The following is a 12,628-nucleotide window of genomic DNA, read 5'->3' on the forward strand; positions in this document are numbered from 1 at the left end:
TTTACGCCGTAGATGTCTATGGGCTTCAGTACCCACTTAACACCAGGTGGACTGTGAACTCGTCCACCCATCTAAGCAATAAAAAATAAAAAAAGTACAAAAAAACACTAGCTACCATTCATCCTACTACCTTAAGAAGAAAGCCCAGAATTAGTGTAAAAATATGTCATGTATTTACTGTTGGTAAGGCATTTTTTGAATCTGCACGGATAGATATCACTATGCTGCCTATTTCAGCAGGATACAGAGGATTTTCACTCATACTGTGTTAGGTGTAGCTGCTCATCTCATGGACTGTCTGTGATCGGTAACCGTACTCGTCGAACTTGGCAAATATCTCGACGTGCAACCTAACCCATCTGAAAAGGCCTCCGGGCCACCAGTAATCCTTCAATGATTAAAAAAAAACATCAGTCCGCTGAGTTTCTCGCCGGGTCTTCTCAACGGGTCGCGATTCCGATCCGGTAGTAGATTCAATCGCGAAACAGCTGCTCTTGAGTAGTAAGGTCTCCTTTGGATGCGCTCGGGTAGCTGTTAGCAAATCGCACACTCCTGGCTGAGTCTTTGCTTTCCCACCTGTCCTGGTGACCATTAATCCCTCATTCATATAAAAGGACAATCTATACCATCATCGGCATTAAAAAAATAAATACAATCATAATTTTACTATCCGTATCCAAAACTATCTTCTCTCGCATCATCCAGTAGCGACGTCCAGCATAAATTCGTATAGCATTTAATAAAAGAGCGATTCTGCACACTTTAGCTTTCTATGAGATTGATTTTAATCGTTTAGAAACCGTAAAACGTTATCCATCGGAGTAGATGTGGCTTTTTGATTCATTCCAGTAATAAATTAATTATATCGCGAAACGATAAGGAGTTGTATAGTTCGCATCAGACTTCTTGATTTAGATGTAGGAACAAAAAGGTAATCATTTCTTTCTTTCTTTTTTTCCTACCTAAGCTGGTAGTCTGGAGCGGCTATTCCAGCGTAACCGTGGCTAGTAGGTGAGCTCACGGGGCTCAAACCTGACGACGTTGCTAACACGAACCCTAGCAAGAGCCGTGCTTCGCAGAATCTACCACCGGATCGGAAACGCGACCCACTGAGAAGATCCGGCGAGAAACTCAGTGGGCTGTGTCTGAGAGTTAGTTTACTCGTCGAACCCGTCGCAAGCGGTGACCGGTGCTTGAGGTACCTAAAAGCACCGTTAGTGGATCGGGAGGATCCGAGATGACGTGTTTTGGGCGACGTCGACTGCTTTCCATTCTGTCCGCAGGATCGGGAATGAAGGTAATCAAATTTATTATTATTGCACTTGATCGATCGACGAGTTAACGGCTCGCCAGGTGTTAAGTGGTTACATCGACATCTAAACATGAATGCGACCTGGGGCTTCACGAAAACCGATAAGTAAAATTTTCTTGTTGCAGAGTAATTGAATTAAATAGGCTGACGTTCCAACTCTAATAAGGTTGTGACGGCCGCCCCCGGTCATTGACAATGTCAAGTGCAACTTACCGTAATCCTTTTGAACACGTTATTATTAGTTTAACCTCATGTATCGTAATTGTTGATAACTTAAAAACGACCGATTAACTTAAAAAATTGCATAGATATAAAGGACCGATGATGACAATCCTAATGTAGTAGGTACATATTCTAACTCATCCTAACTTATTGACAAATATCACTCAAAAAATAAGAAGTTAATTTTTTTTTGTAGGTAGCGGCTTGGCTTTGCCCCTGGCATTGCTGACGTCCATGAGCGACGGTGATCACTTACCATCAGGTGGGCCGTATGCTCGTATGCCTACAATGGCAATAAAAAAAATATCTTCAAACTCTTTTTTTTTTTTAGAACCACCATAAACCCCTTGTCAAGTTCTCGCTGAAAGCTTTATGTACGAGTTATTTCTCGATTTAATCTTAGGCAACCTGAGTTCTATGTTTAGCGGAACTTGTGACTCAGTATTGACTGAATATAAAGCAAGTATAGACAGCGCTGAGTAAGCATCGCGGGTATGTAACTGCTTCTATTAATAATAAATATAGTAACTGGCACGTCATTATGGATCTGCCCGGACTATTAATGGTGCTTTTAGGTACCACAAGCACCGGTCATGACCTGGGCCAAGGGGGCCAAGCCAAAATTAGGGAATCAGTAATATTTATCAACTTGGGATTTTCATAATAAAATTTATAAAATGTGATAATTTGAATGGAAAATAAAAATTAGCGACTTTTACCGTCTAGTTTTTAACATACTAGATGATGACCGAGCATTGCTCGGTTTTTTTTTTGATAACGCCATCTTGTTGTGTCTTTAAAAGGCTGTAGCTATTGCAAGGGCCAAGGCACAGGATGCATTGTATGAGTCACTAGAAAGACCTGAAGGACAAAAACACATTTATAGGATAGCCAAAGCAAGAGAGAAGGATGGAAGAGATTTTAACCACATTAAGTGCGTGAAAGATAGTGCTGGAAGAGTGTTAACAAATGATGAGGAAATAAGAGATAGATGGAAGAGGTATTTTGAAAGGTTGATGAATGAAGAGAATGACTGGAGTGGTGAACTGCAAAATGTTCCGATAAATACTGGTGTAGTAAGGGAAATAAGTATGCAAGAAGTACGAAAGGCTGTACAAGATATGAAGAATGGAAAATCTACTGGACCAGATGGTATTCCAATAGAAGTGTGGAAGTTTCTGAAAGCGGATGGATGCACGTGGCTGACTTTATTCTTCAATAAATTGTTTCAAGAAGAGGCCATGCCTGACGAGTGGTGCAAAAGTTCACTCGTGCCTGTATTTAAGAGCAAAGGTGACATACAGGTATGCGACAATTATAGAGGAATAAAGCTCATGTCACATAGTATGAAAGCTTGGGAGAAAGTGATAGCGAGAAGAATGAGAGATGAGAGTGAGGTATCACAGAACCAATTCGGGTTCATGCCGGGACGCAGTACAACGGACGCCATTTTTTCCCTGCGCCAATTGTGCGAAAAATATCGCCGTGCAAGTAAAAATGTGCACATGGTGTTTGTTGATTTAGAAAAAGCGTATGATAGGGTTCCCCGTGAGGTTTTGTGGTGGAGCATGAAAGTGAAAGGAGTGCCAGGGAAATACCAACGGCTTGTTCGAGCTATGTACGGTAGAGCTAGTACGTACGTACGCTCCGCAGCTGGCGATAGCGACGAGTTCAGTGTGGCGGTAGGCTTACACCAGGGATCAGCTTTAAGCCCTACCTGTTCATCCTAATAATGGATGCCCTAACATCGGACATACAGGAAGAGGCGCCTTGGTGTATGCTGTTCGCCGACGACATTGTTCTCGTTGGAGAGGAAGGGCCTGAGATACAGAGGAGATTGGCAAAATGGAAAGAAAGGTTGGAAAACGTGGGTTTGAAGATCTGTCGAACAAAAACCAAGCACATGTTTTGTGATTTTGGTGGTTCTTCAGACTTCACGCAAATCGCCTTAGATGGTGTATCCCTGCCAGTCTGCTCCGACTTCAAGTACCTCGGCTCTATACTCCAGAACGACGGCAACATAGACCGGGACGTCGCAAATCGAATAAACGCTGGTTGGATGAAATGGCGACAGGTCTCTGCAACAGCATGCGATCGGAGAATGCCCCTTCAGCTCAAGGGCAAAATTTACAAAACGATCATTAGACCTGTCGTGCTGTATGGATCTGAGTGTTGGGCGACGAAAGTTAAGCATGAAAGAGGAGTGCATGCGGCAGAGATGCGAATGTTGAGATGGATGTGTGGAGTGACAAGAATGGATAAGATAAAGAATGAGTATATCAGAGGAAGTGTGAAAGTGGCCCCGGTAAATAACAAATTAAGGAGCGGACGGTTAGCGTGGTATGGACATGTGATGCGTAGAGAGAAGATGCATGTGACTAGGAGATGTATGGAAATGGTAGTGCAAGGTAGAGGGGGAAGAGGTCGACCGAAGAAGACATGGATGGAGTGTGTGAATGACGATATGAGAGAGAGAGGAGTGAGTGTTGAGATGACGGCTGATAGAAGAGAATGGAAGAGAAAAATTAGCTGTGCCGACCCCACATAGTGGGATAAGGTGGAGAAAAAGAAGAAGATCTTGTTGTGTCTTTAAAGCGGTTAGTTGCCCTCAATTAAGAAAAATAGTATTATTATTCGCCAATAGATGTCGGGAAGAGTTGATTATTGAAAACACGAATAAAACAACATTTTCTGAAAATAAATCGTAGCTAGATCGATTTATCGCCCGAAATCCCCTGTATACCAAATTTTATGAAAATCGTTGGAGCCGTTTTCGAGATTCAGATGATATACATATATATTTATATACAAGAATTGCTCGTTTAAAGGTATAAGATTTTAAAAGGATTTGATTAAAAACTACAACTTTGTATAGGATTGGAAAATCGAGGCGTTCGGTTCGACTAAAGGGCCACGCGGCTCAGTTCCAAACGTGTTTTGTTTGACAGCTGCGATCTGTGACTTGTAGGAAGCGTTTACGTTGGAGCCCTCACGCGGCTCACGGGTCACCCTCAAGGCCCGAATGGTTCAGTAAGATAAGGCTCACCGGTGACCACCGTGGCCTGAATGAAAATACTCGTCTTGAGACTTCAGTTCTAAGGTCTCACTTTTAACAGTACAACGGTTGCCCAGCCCTTAAATTTTATCAATTTGCGGTTTCTGAAAATTTGCAAAATCCTTCAGTATAAATAAAATATAGGGTATTTAATATGTTACTGGAGCAATGTGAAACTAAGCGAAGCGAAACCATCTAGTGGCCGACGCCCGTAAAAACATTTTTGTTGAGTGCTTGAGTTGCTTATCTATAACTAATTTATGTGTATTATCTATGGCCGGGCGCCTGTCTACATATAAACACATGTACCATATTAGAGAATAAACGATGTCTTTCATTATGTATCTTAGTTCTTTATTATCGACGTCACAATCGGTAACAACCTCTACAGAAGTGACCCAAAACCCACTAACAGATCTTGTGAAGGTTTTTCAACTCACCTATTTCAGTCGGTTCAGGTGTTCACGGGGCTATCATCTGTGTCCCTGATATTTATCTGTAAATAATAAAATTAACAATTAAAACTGTCACGTTTGATATAAAATAGATTTGTTTATAATAAAACAATGACACGCGAACGCGGCTTTAAAAATTATCAGAAATAAATCACAATTAAAATTTTATTTGTGTGATAAAATTTATTCTTATTTATTTATTTTTTTCTAAATCGGAATACATAAAAACGATTTATTTGTGAATCGTTCGAAGTCGCATAATACGAATTCATAATAAGTTTAATGTTATTGGTTAAAAAACAATCAATAGAAAACCCGAATGTAGTAAATTGTTAAAGTAATATTTCACATTTGTGAAATATTATTGATTTGATATTTTAACATCACGAGATTAATCTATATATTAATACGTGAAGCAAAAACTTTGTATCCCTTTTTACGTAAATTGCGCAGACGGAGGAGTATGAAATTTTCCACACTTATAGAGAATATAGAGAAGAAGTGCACAAGGCTAATATTTTTTTTAAATAATGCATAAAAGATACATTAAATCAATAAAGAAAACATTACACATACTACATACCATGTATTTGACGCACACACGCATGCATACTATTTATTGTCAAACTTTTGTTCTTGACGTCTGTTGTCAATATTGTTTGTCTTTACTAATATTTTTTTATAGTGTAGCCTTGTCGAAATTTGTGATTATAGAAGTATAAAATACAATCATAATAGTGTACAAACTTACAACTCCAATTAATTATAGTCGAATTTCGACTAATGCGGGACCTCTAGTAATTTTAATTATATTTATCACATAGCATGCATATTTCGTCATATTATGTATATAGTTAAAATGACGTCATATGTATATAGTTAGTTGTGTTCCGCTGAGTTTTATAAGTTGCGCGGCGAAGCTTGGTTTAATACTGGTATTAAAATTTAGTTCGTATTGGCCAATAATTGGTAACGCTTCACCCTTGATTAGATATCAGAAATCTGTCCTTGATGTGTGTTTAATATCAGTGTCTACAATTATATTTTCTTGTCTTTTATTGTGAAATATCTTGAGAAACTCGGTTAATGAATGCTTTTTGTATTATTTGTCGTTTTGTTGGCCAGATTTACGCTAAGAATGACGTTTTTCAATTGATCGGCTTACAAGTTCACGACCCACCTGATATTAAATGGCTGCGGGAGCCTGATATAACTCGATTTTTCTATCTTAATATAATTTTCAAATATTTTTACTACATATCTATTTTTTTACAGCATTTACAGGAAAACGACTATACTCATTTTAAGAAAGACATGCCATAGCACTCGGGAAAAACCGTGGGGTTGAGTTTCCAGACCCAGATGGAACCTGGCAAAAAAGATTTCTGTAAATGCACTGTGGACGATCGCAGCAATATCAGTTAGTATGAACAAGCTTTGCTCCGGTGGCGATAGGTGTGAAGGTAAAAAGGAGATGATCACCGATCACCTCGAAATCCACATATGACTGGTGGTAGGACCTCTTGTGAGTCCGCGCGGGTGGGTACCACCGCCCTGCCTATTTCTGCCGTGAAGCAGTAATGCGTTTCGGTTTGAAGGGTGGGGCCGCCGTTGAAACTACACTGAGACCTTAGAACTTATATCTCAAGGTGGGTGACGCATTTACGTTGTGGATGTCTATGGGCTCTAGTAACCACTTAACACCAGGTGGGCTGTGAGCTCGTCCAACCATCTCAGCAATAAAAATAAAATAAAACATAGCATATTTTATAATAAAAGGTCCATGTGCGACAGATGACAATGTCGGATTTCAGACAAAACAAGGTCAAATTTTATTAAAATCATGCGATTCTGTTTCAAAATTAGATTATTTTTATAAAGGAGCTTCGCAGCTCTATGTTTGAAAAGTCTTCTAATGAAGAATGAACCTGACCACGTTAGTATATTCATGGATGACTTCCACTGAGTAGATAACGAGAAACGAAGGAATAACAAGTCAAGAAGACTTACGACCACCGTCTGATTTATTAACCACTAATCCGTGCCAACATCGAATGCGTAGTTCAATAACCGTTCAATAATGTGATGACGTACCGACACGCAACTAATATCTCTTTCAAGATTAATATTTCATTAGCAACTGCAATTGAACATAGGTGGACGATTTGTTATAATTTTTTTTGTTCCCTAACTAATCGTTGGTGGCTTAAGGTGCTATTCTAACTACGCTCGGTTTGGTAGGTGATTGTAATATTGTCAATATTTCTGTGATCTACTAAATTTTGATAATACTGAAATTAGTTTGTGGAAGTCTGCTCAGGTTGAAACCTTCGCGCTGCCTTTTTCTGCAGAAAGTTATCTTCGATGACCCAATACAACTGCCTTTTTCAGCAGAAAATCAATCATGGTAGTCTTCGAGGACCCAATAAAACAACATAGAAACTCATCAGCACGTCTCATAACGTGTTCAATCGAGAGGCGTATTTTGGGTAATACGATTGAGATTTCGCTGCCAACTGTCAAGTGATATGACAACAGTAGCTGCACAGAGCTCGGTTGTCAGTGAGTTGGTCGGTATTCAAGTTAAATTAAACAAAAACAACTCAGTAAACACGTGTAAACGATTGACTCACTCACTTGTACCTATCTAATACAAAATAATAATATACACGTTGCATTTTAATTATCTACGGTGTAATAATGTCCCTTTGTTTCAATTGTCACAATCGTGGTTGGTTTTTTTTGTTGTTTTTATAACTATGAAGGACTTGTTATTGAAATTTTTGAAAATTAAAATTGATATTTGATTTTGTAATTGTGACAACCGAGGTTAAGCACCTTCCTCCACCCAAGATGTTCATTCTCCAACAGCTATTATTACTACCCCATTATCCACGTTGATGTCACGACATAAATACTGCAGTCTACTTTGAAGCATAAGGCTCAAATTCCAATAGTATTGATACGATCAAACTCAAATGCATTGTGGCAAAAATACACAAGAGGTTGGTACCCGCACATGACGACTTTGAATATGACCTGCCATTACTTAGGTATTCAAGTCTGGAGAGGGAAATACAGTAAGCCAGATGAAATCACATTACACCATCACCAATTACACGCCATACTAAGCCCTCTAGTGGAATTGTTGCTAATTTAGGAACAAAACGTAACAAACAATATCTCAATAATAATATAACTGGTACTAATATAGAAAGTACGAAAACGACCTTGCCGAGTTTGTCACAGATAGTTTTGTAACATAATGCCGCGTAATAACAATAGGTACCTGTTGCATGTCGGCAAGTGGCTCGGCAAGATAAAGGCCACGTAGTTAACGAGATATCTGAGATCCAGTTACACTGTGACGCCGAGGAATGGTCTTAAAGACGTGTGAGAGCTATGCACCCTTGTTTAACGTAACAGTAGCCGGGGTCACGGAAGAACGCACTCCGATTCTCCTCAAGCTGGAACTGCGAGGACAAATGGTCATGCTTAGACGATACCGCGACAATACGCTTCCCTTGCACTTTTAAAGTTCCATTGGACCTCAAAGGGAGTTGTGACGCGACTTTTGGTGATTTTTTGTTGTAAAAAATGTTGCTCCGTCTTGAACAAGGGATATCAGTTTTAAAAGCTTTGCAATAACATCTGACTACCTTTTTAAATAATAACGCGTGACTGCTAGTAGCTTTCGTTCCCTAATATATTTAGTAGCTTGTAAGTACTTTTTATTATCAGGAACTTCTGGCCGAATACAAGAATGCTGAAAGCTATCTTTAACTTTTCGAACACAAAAGGAGTTCTGCGAAAGTTTCAGAAGTGCCTCACGAAAGATTGGACGAGGGGAGGGCGAAATTAAATTATGTTTCGTGAAAAATTCATTCTCAGTTCTGATTCTTGGAAACGGTGTTTTGTATATGAAAGTTATTCTTGTGATCATTTTGAAAAGGTTCGAATTAAATTTTTCTTTTCGATTCCTTTAGTGAAATATTGAAATGTATATAAGTAGATATCACGTTATGAGTATCTTCTTTGAGTCTCGAGGTATTCACGCTACGTCTAAAGGAGAAATTGGCCCATTTATGTGTATCGAGAAATGCGACTTCATTGGGATTATTTTATTTTTTGGAGTTTACTCCTTAAGAATCGATTTACATATATAGGCCCGGGGTATGAAAATTATGGGGACCAAAATCGTACTAGAGAGTATAGCATGTCACACGAAATGCGGTATGCGCCTGATTGGCTCCTGATTGGCGCGCGCACGCATCACCTGATTCTTGCGCGCAGGTCCGCACTCAGGTAGCCGTGGCAGGATGATGCCACAGATTTTTTAACGTCAAAGAATTTAATAAGTATTTATTAACAGTTAATAAATTATTTATGAAATGCAATTTATCAAATGTATAATTAATAGAATAAAAATTTACCGTGCATAATCTAAGTATCATCAAAAATGCATTCATTTATACCCGTATTCCCTTATCTATTTATTTATTTTATAATCGTTCTTGAGGAGTAAACTCCAGTCGTGCGTCGGAGCGGACACACACACTTTTTTTTTTCACTGCGTTAGAAGGCGGACGACATGTTACGGCTGAGCTGCCATTGCTTACTAAATTACGTATTTACGCATAACTACTATGATGACGGAAGAAAATAAAATCCACAGAATGTAGGGAGTTTGAGGGCACAATTCACAAGCCTGTAAGTTGAATAGCGACTTTGTATGAATACGCCATTCTTCCTGTTTTCAAATCGCCTTTTTTAAGGAGCATGACAATTTTTATTTTATATTCAGAATAACATGTCTAAGAGTTCCGATAGCATTATAAGAAGCCTTAATAAAAAAAAACAAACGCCTCTCGATCAATCTTAGTACTTAACAGCATCATCCTATTACCCAAAACAATTCTATAGACAAACAAAACTTCTAATTGTCTGTTTGTGTTCGAGCTCCAGAGTGTGGTAAGTCCTTAATTCTATTGCGCAAAGTAAACTAAAGTACGCGAGTAGGTGTTCACAAAACTTTGTACGGTGACTGTCGGTGACCCACATGTGTGAATATCTCTCGCGTGTCTCATTTATGTGAACGAGGAGTTGAAGTTTGCATAATTGTTAAGGCGGTGCTTTGTGAGCCATGTGATATAAATATTAATTCCAATAATATCTTTATATTTAACCAACCTTTTTTTTTGGAGTTTACTCCTTTAGAATCGATTTACATATATAGGCCCGGGGTATGAAAATTATGGGGACCAAAATCGTACTAGCATGTCACACGAAATGCGTTATGCGCCTGATTGGCTCCTGATTGCGTGATGCGTGCGCGCGCCAATCAAAATCGTACTAGCATGTCACACGAAATGCGTTATGCGCCTGATTGGCTCCTGATTGCGTGATGCGTGCGCGCGCCAATCAAAATCGTACTAGCATGTCACACGAAATGCGTTATGCGCCTGATTGGCTCCTGATTGCGTGATGCGTGCGCGCGCCAATCAGGAGCCAACGCGCGGCCGCGTTTTGCAGGTGACGCCGGGCTGCTGCGCCGGCAGTCCGCCACAAAGCCTCGTACTGATCGCGCGTTTCTCTCATTATTGTATTTTCATATATTTGTTAGTCGTTTGTTTTGTGTCTCGTTAATTTGTTAATAATCTGTAGTGTATCGTGTTGTCGTAATATAGAACTATTTCTCGTATTGTTTCGTTTAATTTACCGACATCGTTTTGCTTGTGGCCGGACGCCGTTCGGGTTCGATTCCTGAACGTATCAACTGTTAGTGGGTTGATACCCGAATATAACCCGCTACAAATCATTTATTAATAAAGCTTATTAAATATAAACAATTCCTTCTATCAGTGAATGGACAACTTATATATTAATTGTAAAAGTGAATTATATAGACTTACTTAATTACCGCATCCACGTGTTCCGCAACTCCCGGATCATTCTCACTAGAATACGTAACTTCCATATTTTACTGTATTCAACTGACACAAATTTATATTTATATCCAGTAAACTCCAGTCGTGCGTCGGAGCGGACACACACACTTTTTTTTTTTTTTTCGGGCCGGGGGCCGATCCTCCTACGAGGTCCCCGCGCCTAGGGGGCGCGCGGGGTATGTGAGACTCAACGATCTGCAGGTGTTGAGAGCAGATCGCGGGCATATTTAACCAACCTACGCCAACTGACCTTCACTATTCATTATTTGAAGTCAGTTAACTTCTTCTTTGTCTCCACCTTATCTCACTAGGTGGGGTCGGCATAGCGAATTTTTCTATTCCATTATCTTCTATCAGCCGTCATCTCAACACTCACTTCTCTCATATCGTTATTCACACACTCCATCCATATCTTCTTCGGTCAACCTCTTCCCCCTCTACCTTGCACTACCATTTCCATACATCTTCTAGTCACATGCATTTCCTCTGTACGCATCACATGTCCATACCAGGCTAACCGTCCACTCTTTAATTTATCAATCAACGGGGCTACTTATACACTTTCTCCGATATACTTAATATATTTGAAGTCAGTTAACATACACTTAAATTACATAGCCACTATGTATGTACAGAGCGAGTAATTTTAACAACAGTCACACTAGCCCGAGTTTCAACAATGAGACATTTAAGATGACTAAGTACAAACTTGTATTTGCCGTCGGGAAACTTCGATTTCAGTACGACATCAAGACGGAATTATAAACGTAACAACAAATATATATTGGTAAATGAAACCGACCGTGATTCCTAGGAGCGCCTTCTGTTTGTTTAGGATTATAGTAAAACAGCTTACGTCCATATGTTAAATTTTTCTGGCATACGAAGAAGGGGTCTGAAAATTAATGGTCACCAATTTTATTAATAATGTCCATAAAATATATATTGTCAAGTGTCAAAATTATCGGCATGTTTAAGTTTGTGTCCTTACCACGATCCCTCCTAACTGACCCCTTGCTCGCCCACCTGTCCTGGTAAATCAGGAAAAGCCCCCGCGCCACCAGTAATCCCTCAAGACTAATGAAGACCAACATAGAATTGAGATTCAACACAGCATCGAATAGTTTACTTTTTTTAAAAAGCCCGGGTTAATTCATTGGCTATTTCATCCGATTAAATACCACATATAATCACGGAAGCGTTGAACAATGCACAATGCTTTTATGTTGTGAATAATTATCATATCTCATATTTTATAGTCGGACTGTTTGAAGTAACGATAGCTTGAACCATTAGCGCGTTGAAAACGACATTCTTATTAAAATATCTAGCAAATTCTATGCCCGGGACAGGATAGGTAATTTTGTAAAGCTAATACAAAATATTGCGCGTTCATATGCTAATATTGTTATGTACGTGGGAGCGTTGTCCATCAATCACACGCAAGTGATGTAAGATACTCGATAAGCGATATACTAGTATCAATTATACATAATCGATTTAGTGGCCGATTAGATCACACCGATCTAACTACTTTTCATACAATTAATAGTACCTTTTTACAGTTTAATCTCATGTTTATATTACGATCGATTTATTGCGTTTCGTTCAGTCCGAAACATTTGGGAATAAATAA

The 12,628-nt window shown here is 39.2% G+C and overlaps 2 protein-coding genes across 4 annotated transcripts in view; one reads left to right on the forward strand and one right to left on the reverse strand.

Annotated features, from left to right (window-relative positions):
* LOC101740045 (uncharacterized) overlaps positions 1 to 12,628 on the reverse strand; it is a 91,030-nt gene that overhangs the window by 34,754 nt on the left and 43,648 nt on the right. For 2 of the 3 annotated variants that reach the window (XR_009973269.1, XM_012688467.4), the window contains exon 2: positions 5,030 to 5,085. The gene's annotated coding sequence lies outside the window, so the exon portion shown is untranslated. Of the gene's footprint in view, positions 1 to 5,029; positions 5,086 to 10,956; positions 11,188 to 12,628 lie in introns of all 3 variants that reach the window. The other variant, XM_062668833.1, reaches the window with a different exon arrangement.
* LOC119628531 (uncharacterized) lies at positions 3,267 to 6,551 on the forward strand. Its single transcript, XM_038011050.1, has 2 exons — positions 3,267 to 3,588; positions 6,457 to 6,551. Exons 1-2 carry the CDS (start codon positions 3,267 to 3,269, stop codon positions 6,549 to 6,551), a joined length of 417 nt encoding a protein of 138 aa, XP_037866978.1.

Source organism: Bombyx mori, chromosome 5 (genome assembly GCF_030269925.1).
Source record: "Bombyx mori chromosome 5, ASM3026992v2".
NCBI lineage: Eukaryota > Metazoa > Arthropoda > Insecta > Lepidoptera > Bombycidae > Bombyx > Bombyx mori.